Source organism: Haliotis rufescens, unplaced genomic scaffold (assembly GCF_023055435.1).
Source record: "Haliotis rufescens isolate VD_foot unplaced genomic scaffold, xgHalRufe1.0.p SCAF_1, whole genome shotgun sequence".
Taxonomy (NCBI): Eukaryota; Metazoa; Mollusca; class Gastropoda; order Lepetellida; family Haliotidae; genus Haliotis; species Haliotis rufescens.
Genome location: NW_025963779.1, coordinates 88578522 through 88596393, shown reverse-complemented (window position 1 = coordinate 88596393; position 17872 = coordinate 88578522). Strand labels below are relative to the sequence as shown.

At 39.6% G+C, this 17872-nt stretch overlaps 1 protein-coding gene across 3 annotated transcripts in view; it reads right to left on the bottom strand.

The window, feature by feature from the left end:
• The window catches only part of LOC124118915 (spatacsin-like), a 59171-nt gene that overhangs the window by 38700 nt on the left and 2599 nt on the right, over positions 1 to 17872 (bottom strand). For 2 of the 3 annotated variants that reach the window (XM_046481224.2, XM_046481226.2), the window contains exons 2-10: positions 12894 to 13039; positions 10151 to 10378; positions 8454 to 9048; positions 7078 to 7204; positions 6111 to 6261; positions 4868 to 5319; positions 4117 to 4296; positions 3259 to 3467; positions 1981 to 2183 (exon numbers count right to left, since the gene is read on the bottom strand). In XM_046481224.2, the coding sequence (XP_046337180.2) occupies positions 1981 to 2183; positions 3259 to 3467; positions 4117 to 4296; positions 4868 to 5319; positions 6111 to 6261; positions 7078 to 7204; positions 8454 to 9048; positions 10151 to 10378; positions 12894 to 13039 (2291 nt within the window). The remainder of the gene's footprint in view (positions 1 to 1980; positions 2184 to 3258; positions 3468 to 4116; positions 4297 to 4867; positions 5320 to 6110; positions 6262 to 7077; positions 7205 to 8453; positions 9049 to 10150; positions 10379 to 12893; positions 13040 to 17872) is intronic. The other variant, XM_046481225.2, reaches the window with a different exon arrangement.

The following is a 17872-nucleotide window of genomic DNA, read 5'->3' as shown; positions in this document are numbered from 1 at the left end:
GATACTGAGTGAGTGGGTATGGTGGACAATATACGATACTGAGTGAGTGAGTATGGTTTTACACCACTTTCAGCAATATTCCAGCACTACCACACCAGAAATAGGCTACACACATTTTACCCATGTGGAGAATCGAACCCAGGTCTACAGAATTACAAGAAAACACTTCAACCACTGGGCTACCCCACCGTCTTAATATACCACAGATGTGATATATAATGTACTTTCATCCTGTACCTATCACCGTGACACCCTTTATAGTGACAGTTTCACCTGTGTTAACAATTAGTAACAATTGTTAACATTGTTTACAATAGGGTGTCACAATACATCTATCTCGGATATCAATTCATATAAAAATTGATTTCAATATTTTGTTATAACTTCATAAACACTGATAAATGCAAAAGAATACTGAAGACAATTCTAATAAGTAAATATGTCAGCAATAATAACTTCACAGTCTGCTTATTAAACCATTAACACACAAAAAACTGCAGGAAATAACATGACTGAGTACAGTGTATAAAATTCCCCAAACTTTTAGTCAGACAACCAGACTTGGAACATTGCACAGTTACCAGACCAGATAAAATGTTGCCAGTCCAGAATTTTCTAGGATAACAAAAGGGTAAACATAAGAATAAAACTGTTTAATGATAGTTCTCAGAAAATAACAAGAAACTGGTGGATTGTCAACTTAGTAACTTTAACAACCTAACATCGGGTGTGCAACTTTTCAGAACTGACTGTCCGTCGGCAACATAGACTGTCACTGACTGTCGGGCACATGGGTATTTTAAACACTGTTCCGCAATGGTATTCAGCGCAATAATGTGACACATACCCTGCCCACTCTATAACTATAACCAGGAAACAGTATACGATAAGTTGGTGTGGCCTATTCATGTTTGGAGTGAGTGAGTTAGTGAGTGAGTGAGTGAGTGAGTGAGTGAGTGAGTGAGTGAGTGAGTAAATAATCGAGTGAGTGAGTGAGTGAGTAAGTGAGCGAGCATGGTTTAACACCATGTGTGAGTGAGTGAGTGAGCGAGCATGGTTTTAGACTGCTTTTAGCTTCATTCCAAATACAATTGCATGGTTAGCCAATCAAATGTCACAGAATCATTTGCACCTTATTTTTATCGCAATGCTTGAGGCACTTCTCCATGTTCCATGCGACTCCAGTAACAGGAAGTTGCCGCTAACAACCAGTTGGTGTTTAACTGACATGACATGGTAGCGTTATGTAATCAGATTTCGTATTTTGTTTTGAAAGAATATGGTAGTCTGAGTAGTCCCCAAACAAAGCTTTTATATATCACATTCAGAGAGTAAATACAGAACTAAAACATGAATCAATACAAAAGTATGCTGATTGTGTCTCATACTGTCAGGTGTCCATTCATGATGAATCGATACATTGGTGACTCGTGGCTCCCCAGTCAACATCTAATCCACAATCATATTTGCATGTGATGCTGTTGTCAAATCTCTTATATAAAATTCCATGATTAAATAAATGACAGTGATTTATCTAGACTTGAATACAGGTCAATATTCAGCTCAAACTCGACAGGAAAGGTTAGTAAAAGTTTCTCAGAAATGGTGCGTGCGTGCATGCATGTTTCTTCAGAAGAACATGACACTGGCTCCATGACAATCAGAAGAGCTGCATTGTAAAATTTCTTAACATATATATAAATCCATCATAGCTCATGACAGGCACCACTTACTTTTAACAGCACTATCCTCAACAGTAGTGTACAGATACTGTGGACATGAGCAAGTTCTGTTACCACTTTGATGTATCACCTGTGCTAAGCGGGTGTAGGTTTTCTACACAACATTGAAAGTGTTCTTTATATAAATATCCTGTTTGTCTAAAAATAGGGAACATACACTATTGAAGAGGCTGCCCATTATCATACAACATCCTCCACTCTAATTTCCATATCCTATCAGATAATCCAAGGTTCTCACCATCTTTTCCAATCTGTGCTTCTAACAGAGTTCTCTCCCTTGTTTCTTGGTCCCAAGATCGTATCCATGTTAGAATGACCTCTGCATATAATCCATCTGGACTGCCCCCTGACCCTTGCCCACCAATATCTCCACAGACACTGTTCACCTCGTGACTAGTTTTGTTCATTAAAGATGCCAAGAGAGTCTCATCTGACCAAGCACTGCAAATAAGGCACATGATTACCTTGACACCTTTGTGTTGTATATATTGATAGTGAGTGAGTGAGTGAGTATGGTTTTACGCCGCTTTTAGCAATATTCCAGCAATATCACGGCGGGGGACACCAGAAATGGGCTTCACACAATGTACCCATGTCGGGAATCGAACCCAGGTCTTCGGCTTGACGAGCGAACGCTTTAACCACTAGGCTACCCGACCGCCCCGTATATATTGATAAGGGAAGTGGACATGGGGAAGGAATTCTCATATCTATGGCATACACAATTTTGAAGACAAATAATAACTAACAAGGAAGCCTCGGTGCTGAGTGGGATAGATCGCTGACTTTGTGTGCTGGCGATTAGGTGCCTCACTGGCAGTGTGGGTTCAAATCCCAGATGGGACTCAACCCCCAAAAAGTACGAGAATCTGTACTTTACTCTGAAAGTGTTATCCCAAATATAATATTTGTTACATTTGAGCACTTTCTAAATGACAATGTGTGTTCAAATAATAACTACATAAATATAAATGATCATTTTCTATAAATGGAATAGCAACCATCAAAATAAGTAAAATATTTATCCCAAACAGTGTCACAATCAGAAAAACAAGAGCAAGTTTGATATACTTGATATATGGAGATAGTATTTTGTACCAGAATATAATCCTATGATCATAACAGTATTCATCTTGAATTTTTCGAAAATCAATTGCTAATTTGATGTACCTGTTATCACAGCCACGAACATGTGACACTAGCTTATATCAACATGTCATGGTAACTTTAGTAACTATCACATATTCAGCTGGAACTATTAATCTACTTTTTCTAGTTTTAGTAGATTAAAATCTGAAAAATCAAAGTACGAATAAAGCAACATAGATGTTCTATAGCTCATCTTGATACTTGGCTATATTTAAAAACAAGAACAATAAATTAAAGATGGCATTAGGAATCTAATAATAATCTTACAGAATAGAACAAACTATATCATCAAATACAGATTGGATGCTAGACTTTCTGCTGAACCACACCCTTCAGCTCTGACAATGCTGACAATGTGGGTCACTACCTGCGGCGGTGCCCCGTTGTGGTGATCATGGCGTGGCTGAAGGCGTTACACGGGTACAGCTGATACAGCCGCTGCAGGAAGGACACCTCACTGGCCTCCTCGGGGGTCAGACTTCCACTTTTGTGGAGCTCCGATGTGATGAACATTTGGAGGTCGCGAGACTTCACACGCTCTGCTAGGCGCCATAGTTTGGCAGAGACATCAAAACCCTGCAGGCAAAGTAATACGTTCAATTTCCGTGAAAACAGCAGTCGTTGAATCTGAACTACCTGGGTTATGAGTCAGATATCCATCCACAAGCAGAAAGGTTTTGTCCAAATTGAAGCAGATAGACAAGCATATCTGATTTATGTATCTTGAAACCAAAGTAGACAACCACGTCTGAATGTGGATAATTATGGCATTGCCATTATATTGTTTGGGATATTACTTCAGTCAGTAGTTTCTGAGCACAATTACCGTATTCGACGTAATAAGCGCCCCGCCCTAATAAGCGCCCACAGCGATATTTGCTAATATATTGGCAAGCGAACAATCCCAATTAGCACCCCTTCCGATTGATCAATGTACGCAAGACTTATTTATTCGTGTATAATCATGATAATACGCACTCGTGTGTTATATGCACCTTTAGTCATGGGTAATTAAATTCTGGATAAATATATCTGTCGTCTATAAACAGTCAGGCCGTCAGCATAAACCATGAAATTTATCTTTCAACTGTTTTTTCCACCAAAATAATATTCTAATAAGAGCCCCCTGTTTCTAGTTTTGAGAGCGCCCTGGGCGCTTATTACGTCGAATACGGTAGTCACAATTAGTTAAATTGAATGAGGATTGAAAGTTACTTTGACTTACCAGATTAGACAGGAGCTCCTTTGCTTTGCTCATATCTCTGTTGCCAAGGTAGAGGAGAACCTGGTCCATACAGTTGTTAACGAGTTGCTCATACCTGGCGACACCTGTATCACTGCTCGTTAATAGGTGGGACTGCAGGAGAAGAAGTCGGTTCTTCAGGGTGGCTGCCTCTACCGCATCCTGGAATGTAGATTGGTTACCATGGTTACAGTAGTCATAAAATCCTCAACACAACATCACCTTGTGTTGCAAAGATAAAGGAAGACGCTTGTTGGTATATTGCAGGGGTTTATTTAGACCTATTTAGAGGCCGATTTTCGGCCCCAAATCTGCAGCAAAAAAAGTCAGTAAAAATGCTTGTCATAAAAGGCGACTATGCTTGTTGAAAGAGGTGATCAACGGGGTTAGGTGGTCGGGCTTGCTGACTTGGTTGATGCATGCCATCGTATCCCAAATGTGTGGATCGATGGATCGATTGGATTGTCTGGTCCAGACTTGATTATTTACAGACCGCCATCATATAGCTGGAATATTGCTGAGTGCAGCGTTAAACAACAAACACACAAACAAATGTAATACCTCTGAATTGAAGCAAAGAAGGACTCTTTCCAATTTAGGGACAAAACATATGTTTTATGCTCACCAATGGCTCACATAATATAATTTCTATTCCTAATATATCATGCTTATCACACAAAGACACATTTGGCTATTAACCTCTTTATCAGATATATTGTAACAAGAATCCCACCTCTGCTGTCAAATGTGACCATTCAGAGTCCTCTACGCTGTCGTCAGTGGTAAGTCCATCAGGTGTGTCTGATGCCTTGATGATCAACTTGCCACGAGCTAATGTCAGACACTGGCGTAGTTGAGCAATATATCCCATCAACAGGTCAACGGCCTTCTCAAGGTCACCTTTCTCCTGCTGGTCACACTGGGTCTGACCTAGACCCCCATGAACAGACAGACCATTGTGGACAAGGCCATACAGAAACTCCAAGGTCAAGGTCAACAGTTTGTTGGCAAAGTCACGTGACTGCTGATCATTCACATTTTCTCTGACAGCTTGGACTAGGAAGGAGAGGGCAGACTCTAACTGCTGCACACTGTCGTAGTGGCAGAGGTGGGATGTCCACAGCATGGACTCCTCCCCAGCAGTCACGGGGGACACAGAGGGCTTCTCCTTGTTGGCTGTGAACACTGAAACATCAAGATGACTCGTGTTATACAGGGATCTGAAATATGTCAGCCATAAGTCATTGACACGTAAAACAGCTTGACTTAAAATCATCATTTTGTAGAAAACATGTATTCTAAAATAGGGTGACAGAGTTGTTCCCCTTAGACCACTGTTTCAAATTTTGCCTTGAGGGAGTTGTCACCCATGACCATTTGGGGATGCTTTCATTCCAAGTCTCACAAGCAAAATGGCCATAGTCAATTTAGAAAATTGTTTTGATACTAAGTGTTGAGTATGAAAAAGCGCCGTAAGACGTTAGAGGCAGTTGAAACAAAAGTGAAGAGAAAGGGGGCAGAGGCGAAGATGCCTGAAATTATGGAGGAGTTGAGATTGATTCCAGTTTTACGGCTGCAGCCACCCCGGGAAAAACAGCAGCACAAGCTGTCTTGCTGTTGTTGACTTAAAACAACACGTAAAAAGCCCAATGCTTGGTTAAGATTATTTCTGATGTCTGACATTACAATAAAAAGATACTGTGTGTTCTGTTCATTCCACAAATGCATTAAAAATATAGTACCATTTTACATTTTATGCGTAAAAAATGTTATATTTTCCCCATAATCTTATTATCTACAACTGAATTTAATCTATGTGTAAATTGGCTGACTTATTTGTAAAAGTTGTCTTGAGTCGATGACATGCAAAGGAAACGGCTGCATTCACTTTAAATACTCAATGTTCAACTATTTAATTATTCAAAAAGACAAATGTTTCAGTATGTGTATTAAGGTGAAGACCGACATGTACATACAGTTCTCCTTGCTCTTCAGAAAGAAGGCCACAGTGTCAAGTTGCCGATGTTGTATCCCGATTTGTAGCGTGTGAACAGGCACCGTGCAGCGCCCCCACTTGTTGAAGTCACACAACATATCGGCAGAGGTGGCGCCACCATACAGCATCAGCTACACGCAGATATAATATATATATATTTATAGAAATGTTTCTATTCATAAGGTCTATTATCAGAATCATAAATGTATAAATATATAAAAAATAGGGATGGGTATTAGATGTTTAAAGTGTATCACAATGTTTTTCTATGTACATGGTCGTATTGCAATACGTATCACAATATGTTGTATAATTCTAAAATTTGAATTCAGAAGCAATTTGAAACATCAATGTTATAACTGAAGTTCATCAATGGAACAAAACAAGATGCTGGAATAGCATAATGTTTACTCATTTAATAAATACCAAAGATGCACGCTCCAGGACAGTGATGACTTGGTGTTACACCACTGCCACAGAAGAACTCCAGAATGCGAACTTGCATTTTGGAATTACAGAACATTTCACGGTACATGTATTTGGCAAGTATTATACTGTATCACATGATCAAAATCGCTATTTGAAATGACCCTAAATATACTGAGCATTAAAAAATGATGTTGTGATTCGTATCGTGGAAATAATGAACCTCAATTTACCGATATACTGGTAATACCACGCACCTTATATATACAATACCCAAAATGTTTGAAAGTTATAATCAAAACGGTACAGTATTTCGCCATATTAAGTGCCCAGCTTCACTGAGCATCCTGTCCAACTTCTTGACTGATAAGCCTCTTCCAAATATGAGTTCTAGATTCAAAATTTCAAATTCTTATATATATTCTAAATATGCAAAAGGTGCTATAGACAATATATATATTCTGGCATCGATTCAGCATCAGCACCTTTTCAGACAAAACATTGCCATGTGGAGTTGTTACCTTGCTCACGAGGTCCTCCTGTTCTACATCAGCTTCAGTAACAATGTGGAAGACGAAGACATCGCTGAAGACGAGGTGGGTATGGCCAGGTGTGGAGGACAACACGATTCTCTGACTACCGGAAATGCTGCAACCACACACGAACACAGATTAACAGTTTCAGAGTAGCATCTAGCTAATCAACTGCTCAGCACTTCATGAATTGCAATAGAAACATCTTTGACGATACAATTACAAACTACATGTTTGGGGCACTACTAAGTCAACTGTAACAGCCGTTGACACAAAGTGATCGAAGCATTACAGTTATATATGTTGTAAGTCCACTTTAAACATTGAAGTTATGATCGCCAAAGTGCTTCCACAGTTGTAAATCTGTTAAATAATATAAGCTATGATAGTCAAAGTTCTACAGTAGGTGTAAATATATGTTAAATAGTATAAGCTATGATAGTCAAAGTTCTACAGTAGGTGTAAATATATGTTAAACAGTATAAGCTATGATAGTCAAAGTTCTACAGTAGGTGTAAATATATGTTAAATAATATAAGCTATGATAGTCAAAGTTCTACAGTAGGTGTAAATATATGTTAAATAATATAAGCTATGATAGTCAAAGTTCTACAGTAGGTGTAAATATATGTTAAATAATATAAGCTATGATAGTCAAAGTTCTACAGTAGGTGTAAATATATGTTAAATAGTATAAGCTATGATAGTCAAAGTTCTACAGTAGGTGTAAATATATGTTAAATAATATAAGCTATGATAGTCAAAGTTCTACAGTAGGTGTAAATATATGTTAAAGTAAAGGAATTACGGCAGTCATAGTTCTGTGGTAGTAGTAAATCTTTGTAGGGAATAGCATGAGTCTATCAATGTTTTTAGTCAATGGGACTCACACTAAGGCTAAAAAAATAATAGTCTTGGTTCTCAGGCACCGCCCGCATCATCATTTAGTCCGGTGCACATTTCGTTATTATTTCGATTTTCATGTAAACAAAAACATTGTAATACTTAAAAATAATGCGATCCAAGATAGCACACAGTTACTTCCCTTTACATGTGCACTGCTGTACTGTGGATCTTGTGTTATGGTCATGGCGGCAATATGCAGGGAGGCCCTTTCCCAGGTTGATGGTACACAACTGTTTATGTGGTTACATACTAGTTTGAACAAGCAAAAAAAAACAACCACCGCCACCCTGCACTATATTTTCAAAAGTCATTGCCTGAGAACCATTTCTTTTATTTTTTAAGCCTAATACATTTCGAAAATCATTATCTGAAAATGATTACATCTAGGCTTCATGGTATTCGATGAGGAGACTTTATTGAGGCAAAGACGTATATATACACCTTGGATTAAGAATTACCTTTTCATAATAATTTGGTGGAAGGCTGCATCTATGACACATATTGCCTTGCTGCCGCCAGCTGCCCTCTCAGCCAATGAAAGAGTCAGAGCGAACCTGCTCACTGCCATGTCGACTACCGTGTACTGGCGTAGCTCTGACGGCAACTCATGGCTATCTACAATTGTTTCACTCGCCACTCCACCAACTGAAAATCTAGATTTGAAACCTGTGACATTCTTCCTTTGGCGTTTTGTCTCACTTCTTGTTTTACTCTGAAAGTATTTTCCACTGCTTTGTTTGAGGTGTTTTTCTTCATGCAGATTTAATAACTCTTCTCTCCATGTAGAATCGCCATGGCGACAAGTAGAGTGGTTTGGTCGAAATGTTCGTTCCCTGTAGGGGTGGAAGACTGATGACTCTACCTTAAGACATTTAGGATAAGCTTTGATGTAGGCATCAAGGGCCAATGTGTGGAGCATCCAGTCCTGGCCAATCAGAATGAGTCTGTGGAAATCATGTGATATCCTCCATTGCATTTGATTGGCTGGATCAAGTTTGGAGAATTGTAAATCCACATGACACCACAGGTGACCAGCACCAATGTCAAAGATGTCTAAGTTACACTTAAGGAACAACACAAGCTTAGGGCATCTCATTCCAACCAACTTGTGAAACAAAGAAATTTGACATGGTTAAAATACAAACTTTATTGCTTGGTGACCAACTATTTGCTTTTGAGCTCTTGGAAGGAGGGTTGTGAAAATAATAAATTGTTGTGAATTTTCTTTGCTTCATGTTACATGTTTTTATCAACAACAACAATTATTCACCACAATCATAGGAAGTCATGCACAAAATGTGCTAAAAAATTCAAAATAAATAATGTTTTCCCAGCTAATTCTTCACACAGAAATATGTAAACAAAGAAATGTTTGGCCTGAACATCACCTGATCCAAACATTTCATTGTTTTGTTGCTATAACCAACTCCTACTGAACACGCCTGTAAACATGTATCTACACTTTTGTTTGTGATTTCTTCCATGTGTATGTTATTGTTCAGTTTACGTCATCTTCCTGAGGCAAGGGCATTAACTGACTATAAAAGTCCAGTTTCCACCCTTGCCGACTCAGGCTGGAATTCCGGAGTTACATTTTGGCTGGTCAAACAACTCTATGCCTAGTACAATCAAAATTGTGACATCCAGTTTGTAAGAAAACATAGATTTAAATGTGCAGATTTGGGTCAACTGCAGGATTTGCAAAGCATGTGTACCGTCAATTGGGCATCAACAGATAATTTGCAAATCTTTTCATGTTTTTAATAAAGGTGCTGAAGTGATTTCATGCACTTCACTGGGTAAGACCTGTTTTATTTATTACAATCTATATCTTGATTATCAATCAGATCGTCTTCACTGGGTGCCACCAGTTTGTTTGAACCAAATGCAAGTGATATGAGAGATTCAATCTGATTGGTTAAGAGGGGGGACATTAAAGGGACATAACTCATAATAGCCACGGGTCGCGCTACGATCGAGCCCAGAAATTCCAACCTTGTTCAGCAAGGGTGGAAACTGGACTTTTTTATAGCCAGTTAACATCACTGCCTCTGGAAGTTGAGTAAATATATTAAATGTGCAATGTGTTATACATGACAACAGATGATCATATGTCACAATAAAACCCATCTACTGATGGCAGAAGAAAGGATACAAAGAGTTTCAGTCTTCTCTGCAAGAACCACCAACTGATCTGCAACAATCTGAAACAAAGGTAGACAACTGTGACTTGCTCCAGGAATAGTCAAGGTGGCCACATGTTTGCAGAGTCCGTCATCCAGTAACTGGATGGAGACGAAGACGCTGGTGTTGACAAGCAGGAGGCATGCTGTGGACGTGCAGTGAACGAGGGACAGTGTGTCTACTGTCGACAGCTCAGCTACTGAAACATAAAACAGAATAATTGGCCTACACGCATGATACAGACTATTGATGTGGACAGAACTCATCACCTATTCTCACCCTACATTTTTCTAGATTTAAGACAAAGATATTTATCACATGTTTATTAGTAAACAATGTTCGGTTTTCAACCACAAAACAGGCTGGGAATCAGTCCAGTGTCCATGGAGTGGTGACACAGGACATACAAAATCATTCAGTGACTTTGGCCAAGTACAAAAAAAACAAACATGTTTTGTTGTCGGAATTGAAAACGCACACTTTCAAGAGGTCACCATGGCTGGTTATTGCATGCAGGTAAGGCTTACATGTGTCAATATGGATGATTACAGAGGTCATCAGAACAGTGTTCCTAATATTGGAACATGTCTTGGCCCTCAGCGGATATTCCTAGGAGATGTAGATGACAATGCAAACATATGGTTCAGATATATCCCAGGTCAAGGACTTGATCATCGTTATATTTTCTCCAGTTTTAAAATCAACCTTATTCACTCATTGTATTTATGCAGTCAGAATTCCAAAACTTGCATGTTTCAGGAAGACCAAAAGCTAGTTGTCAACCATCTGATCAAACATTTGATAATTTTCATACCAATATTTTCTACATCAATAATATTTGACATTTCCATTGGGACCAAAAAAAACAAAACGATTATCCTACCCCCTCCTTATTATGTTTATCACATCATCTCCTTATCATGTTTATCCTACCCCTCCTTATCATGCTTATCCTACCCCCTCCTAATCATGTTTATCCTACTGCATCCTTATCCTGTTTATCCCAACCCCTCCTTATAATACCCCTCCTTATCATGTTTATCCTACCCCCTCCTTATTATGTTTATCACATCCCCTCATCATGTTTATCCTACCCCCTCCTTATTATGTTTATCACATCCCCTCCTTATCATGTTTATCCTACCCCCTCCTTGTCATGTTTAGCCTACCCTTCCTTATCATGTTTATCCCAACCCCTCCTTATCATGTTTATCCTACCCCTCCTTATGTTTATCCTACTCCTCCTTATGTTTATCCTACCCCCTCCTTATCATGTTTATCCCAACCCCTCCTTATCATGTTTATCCTACCCCCTCCTAATCATGTTTATCCTACTCCTTTCTTATCATGTTTATAGTCCCTCCTTATCATGTTTATCCTAACCCTCCTTATGCTTATTCTACCCCTTATCATGTTTATCCTACCCCTCCTTATGCTTATTCTACCCCTCCTTATCATATTTATCCTACCCCTCCTTATCATGTTTATAGTCCCTCCTTATCATGTTTATCCTACCCCTCCTTATGCTTATCCTACACCTTTCTTATCATGCTTATCCTACCCCTCCTTATCATGTTTATCCCAACCCTCCTTATGCTTATTCTACCCCTCCTTATCATATTTATTCTACCCCTCCTTATCATGTTTATAGTCCCTCCTTATCATGTTTATCCCAACCCCTCCTTATCATGTTTATCCTACCCCCTCCTAATCATGTTTATCCTACTCCTTTCTTATCATGTTTATAGTCCCTCCTTATCATGTTTATCCTAACCCTCCTTATGCTTATTCTACCCCTTATCATGTTTATCCTAACCCTCCTTATGCTTATTCTACCCCTCCTTATCATATTTATCCTACCCCTCCTTATCATGTTTATAGTCCCTCCTTATCATGTTTATCCTACCCCTCCTTATGCTTATCCTACACCTTTCTTATCATGCTTATCCTACCCCTCCTTATCATGTTTATCCCAACCCTCCTTATGCTTATTCTACCCCTCCTTATCATATTTATTCTACCCCTCCTTATCATGTTTATAGTCCCTCCTTATCATGTTTATCCCAACCCCTCCTTATGCTTATTCTACCCCTCCTTATCATGTTTATCCTACCCCTCCTTATCATGTTTATCCTACCCCTCCTTATGCTTATTCTACCCCTCCTTATCATGTTTATCCTACCCCTCCTTATCATGTTTATCCTACCCCTCCTTCTGCTTATTCTACCCCTCCTTATCATGTTTATCCTACCCCTCCTTATGCTTATTCTACCCTTCCTTATCATGTTTATCCTACCCCTCCGTATGCTTATTCTACCCCTCCTTATCATGTTTATCCTACCCCTCCTTATGCTTATTCTACCCCTCCTTATGTTTATAGTCCCTCCTTATCATGTTTATCCTACCCCTCCTTATCATGTTTATCCTACACCCTTCTTACCATGTTTTTCCTATACCCTCCTTTCAGATGTTTTCTTACTCAATGTCCTAAGTTTCAAACCAGGAGTGGCATATGCTTTATCAAAGCAAACATAGAAAGTTATTCTTTAATTTTAGTTCAAAGTCTTGTAAAATCTCTCATAAACCCTTGTACGTTAAGAACAAAATCAAGTTAAAAAGACAGTGAAACACAAGTTTGACTCAAGAAGCAAACATATTCAGCACAAACTTTGAAAGTACTTCTTGTTGCTCATGGGAACCACTTTTGGACTTACCTCTTGTGAGTATTTCTGTCTGTAGTTTGTGGAAGGTCCAGCGGTGGGTGATTGTGGGTGCTGGTCCATGCAGAGAGTACTGGGCTATGGTCATCTCACTGTCCACCACACACAGACCGTCTCCTGGAGCTGGTTGCCATGCAAAGCTGAAGTAACCATGGTAACAGTAATGGTACATGACACAGTTTCCATTTCTTAAGGTTTCTACTTCTCAATATATCTCTAAATAGGTCATGAAGAGACAATGCCATTTTAAAAGTGGTCAAATGTAACAAATGTTATGTTTGGGATAACACTTTATAAGTAAAGTACTGATTCTAGTACATATTTGGGTTGAGTCACTTCCAGAGTGAGGCACCCAATAGCCAGCAAACAAAGTCAGCGATCCAACCCACTTAGCCACCGAGGTTTCCAAAAAAATTGAAAGTCTGCCAATGGTAGTCTAGATCACATACTTTGTGTACCCCTCTGACAAAAGTGAGGGTTAGAATCTGTACTTTACTAAGAAAGTGTTATTCCAAATATAACATTTGTTGAATAGGTCATATTCCAAACATAAACTTCATTTGGTCCTATGGAACATACTGTCAACATGGTCAATTAAGTGACAATGTGTCAGTACAGTTCTAACGTGTCGGACAATGTTTTCACATTTGAAGGATGGCTTATACAATTTGTAACAAAGGGAGTTAGAGGTGGTTGGCTCATAACGTCACCATGGTCACAAGAATAAGCAAAGTCTGCAGGTTGACCAGAGTCTGTTCTTTAATGCCGCACTCAGCAATATTCCAGATATATGACAGCAGTCTGTAAATAATCAGGTCTGGAACAGACAATCCAGTGATTAATATCATGAGCATCGATCTGCACAACTGGGATACAATGACATGCATCAGCCAATACATCGAGCCTGACCACCCTATCCCGTTAGTCGCCTTTAACGACAAGCAGGGATTGCTGAAGACTAATTCTAACTCGGATCTTGACGGAATTCATGACTAAGAATTCATAGCCGTGTGACCTTGTGATGACGTCATCTAGTGAAAGCGACACAATGTCAAGTTCCTTCAACTTCTCCAGAATCATCCAGGTACAGGGAACTACAGTAGCTAACCTGACGTTTATATTTTATTTTGAAACCGTTGTCTATAGAAGTGAGATGCCTACTGTGTATATGGAGCTCTGGTTAATGTTACCAAAATGGCGACACTCTAGCGATGGGCATATGTTTTATATCGGTGGGTTATCAGCTGTCTTTGCTGTTCTGTAATTATGGATCTGAGATTTCAGATATGGATGAATCACAGTTGGAACTTGATGAATTTGTCTTGCAAATTCTGGACTGGACACATTTTATCTGGTCTGGTAACTGTCCAAAGTTGCCAGTCCGGTTGTGTGACTTAAATTGGGGGGGATTTTATACACTGCAAAAACATGTGTTTGCTTCAACAACGCTAAATGTATGTAATTGGTATCAATATCATGACAATATGCATCCTCCTTCGGGAGATCCTTGTTGACTGTGGAGGACTCTGCGTTTATTGCACCTCACACTTCCTTGAAGCACCCATTGCTTCCTCATGCTGACAACGTCATACACCTACCACTGGGACATGGCAACGTCGTACACCTACCACTGGGACATGGCAACGTCATACACCTACCACTGGGACATGGCAACGTCGTACACCTACCACTGGGACATGGCAACGTCGTACACCTACCACTGGGACATGGCAACGTCGTACACCTACCACTGGGACATGGCAACGTCGTTCACCTACCACTGGGACATGGCAACGTCATACACCTACCACTGGGACATGGCAACGTCATACACCTACCACTGGGACATGGCAACGTCATACACCTACCACTGGGACATGGCAACGTCATACACCTACCACTGGGACATGGCAACGTCGTACACCTACCACTGGGACATGGCAACGTCGTACACCTACCACTGGGACATGGCAACGTCGTACACCTACCACTGGGACATGGCAACGTCATACACCTACCACTGGGACATGGCAACGTCATACACCTACCACTGGGACATGGCAACGTCGTACACCTACCACTGGGACATGGCAACGTCGTTCACCTACCACTGGGACATGGCAACGTCATACACCTACCACTGGGACATGGCAACGTCATACACCTACCACTGGGACATGGCAACGTCATACACCTACCACTGGGACATGGCAACGTCATACACCTACCACTGGGACATGGCAACGTCATACACCTACCACTGGGACATGGCAACGTCATACACCTACCACTGGGACATGGCAACGTCGTACACCTACCACTTGGACATGGCAACGTCATACACCTACCACTGGGACATGGCAACGTGTTTGGACAGAGTTCAGACTCACCTATAGTCAATGACAAAACTTGAGAGTTAAAGATATGCCACCTAAAACAGCACAACCCAACATTTGGATATAATGGGTTTTCATTGTTATATTTCTTGGAACATGTTTTTGTGACCTTGTAATTAGCTGCTCACAGTCATATTGCACAGTAATATGTGATATCAAGGATATCTGAGATCAAATAAATTAATTATGATTATTTGTAACATCCAGAAAATATATAACTTAAGATCTTACAGTCAACACTGTCAAATTCATGTAAACTGACATTCAGATACATCTAACATTCTAAATGGTTATCTAGAAAAGAGTATATCCCACATCAAACCTTTTTTATCAAAGCCCCTCCCTGACCAAATAGCCCAGAAGGTGGAAGTGTTTCTGTTTCATACAGTGACTAACAGCATAAATACAACCAAGTGTTGAAAGTTTTTGATAACGGCACCTAATGAGATCACCAACATGACCAAAGACCATCAAACTTTGTATCAACTTGAATGACAAAACTTGGATACCACAAAATTAAAGGCTCCATAATCAGATATAAGTCAATAAATGATTTTACGTTTTCAGGACTATTTCCGCTGGCTGGGGCATTAGAAATGAGCTTCACACAATGTACCCATGAAGCCAATCATAGTATAACACGAGACTACCCTACCATCCTCATTCCAGAGAATGAAGTAGAGAAACTTCAAACAGACTGGCATTAGGCTAAACGCCCGAGTTCGTTTGTCTAATGTTCAGGTATCCCGAGGACTAGTAGACTTTTATGCTTTTTAGGCATTCTCCTTACAGTACACTACGATTATAATGAACTCAAAGGGACTACTAATTTAATTCATTATATAAGTTGTTCGTTATATGCATATGTACAGACTGTACAGTATATATACAGCAAACGAACGGAACCAAGAAATAGTTTGTTATATCAGTTATAAGCGTGGTTGTTATAAACATAGTTTACTGTATATGTTATTCCTATGGTGTGGAGAGTTGTTTTCAAGAAGAGGTTTTTTTACTTACATTCATTGATAAAGGACAGATGGATGCATGGACAGACAGACTTAAGGACGGCAGAAGTAAACTATTTCCATAAGTTCAGATTGATGGTGTCACATGTGAAAACATCAATGGGCACCACACATGCCAAAAACATGAGTCAATATGTCAATGAACATTTAATCAGTGGGTCGAAATATTTTTAAAAATTGAACAATTATTTAATTTCGTACTACATTTTCTTTGTGGTGTATCTAGATGAAGACGACATATTTTGCACAGGTTGTTGTATGAAAGAATACTTGGAAGGTTGTATTTGGATTGAACTGAATAATATTCATTTAATAATCTTCAAAGCCCCGAGACCCATGAAGATCCGGGGTAGAATAGGTCTTCAGCAACAAATGCTTGTGGTAAAAGGGGGCTATGCTTGTCGTAAGAAGCGACTAGCGGGAATGGGTGGTCAGGCTCATTGACTTGGTTGATGCAATGTCATCGTATCCCGATTGCTTGGATCGATGCTCATGATGTCAATCACTGGATTGTCTGGTCCAAACTCGAATATTTACAGACCACCCCCATATAGCTTGAATATTGCTGAGTGCGGCGTTAAACAACAAAAAACAAAGCAAAGCACTGACTTATACTACATATTCATTAATCTCATTTACAGAACTTACAATCCACTGGCAGTGTAGAATTAGCCAGGGTTCTGTTATTTCTGTGGTTCTCAGATTTAGATAAATAAATAAAATGTATTGGAGTATCATTTAACACTGAAGTCAAAAGACCACTGCAGAAACAAGTGTGTAGATAAACATAGTAAATAGACCTTTTTATAACATTTGAGGATGCTTCTGGCCTGCACATGAAGAGGGTGGATTGAAAAGTTAATATCCTAACGATGTATGACATATGATTTTTATTTCGCTGACAGATGAAACTGTGAGAGCTGTTGACATCAAAAGACAACTGATGCAGACAGTTGTGAATTTGTTATCAAAGATGATGTTCTAGCCATCCTCTACATCTCCAGGGCTCGCATTTCGGTACACCTACACTAACCAATCCTGTGGTCCTTGCGATTTCCGTTAACATTTTACCGACCAATGAATCGTCGAGATGAAATTCTGACAGGTTGATGAAATCAAGGCCGGGTAATTTGAGATCGTGGGAACCACGGGAATAGATGTGACATAGTGACATTTCTTTGCACTGAGTTTCCCTGGAGTTGTCTCCCCCTAGACCATCAACTTGAAGATCCTTACACCTACTGTGTTTGATCTTGTGTGTTGTATTCAAATTCTAAAATTAATGACATATGTGATAGTTAATTTCAAGAGCTGTTTCCCATTTCACAAAACCAACTGTAAAACATCTCACTCACTCATAAAAGTCGACTTTATCTTAAACTTGGACCATCATCTGAGTATTCACAATGTCTGTGTGATGTCACACCCCTTGTTATAGCTCAAGTAATCGTGATAAACATGGGGTTATAGCGAAAATGGCACCTCAGCAAAACGTCACAGGGTGAAAACGGCACCGATTGGCGAAAACGGCACCTTGACTCAAGCGAAA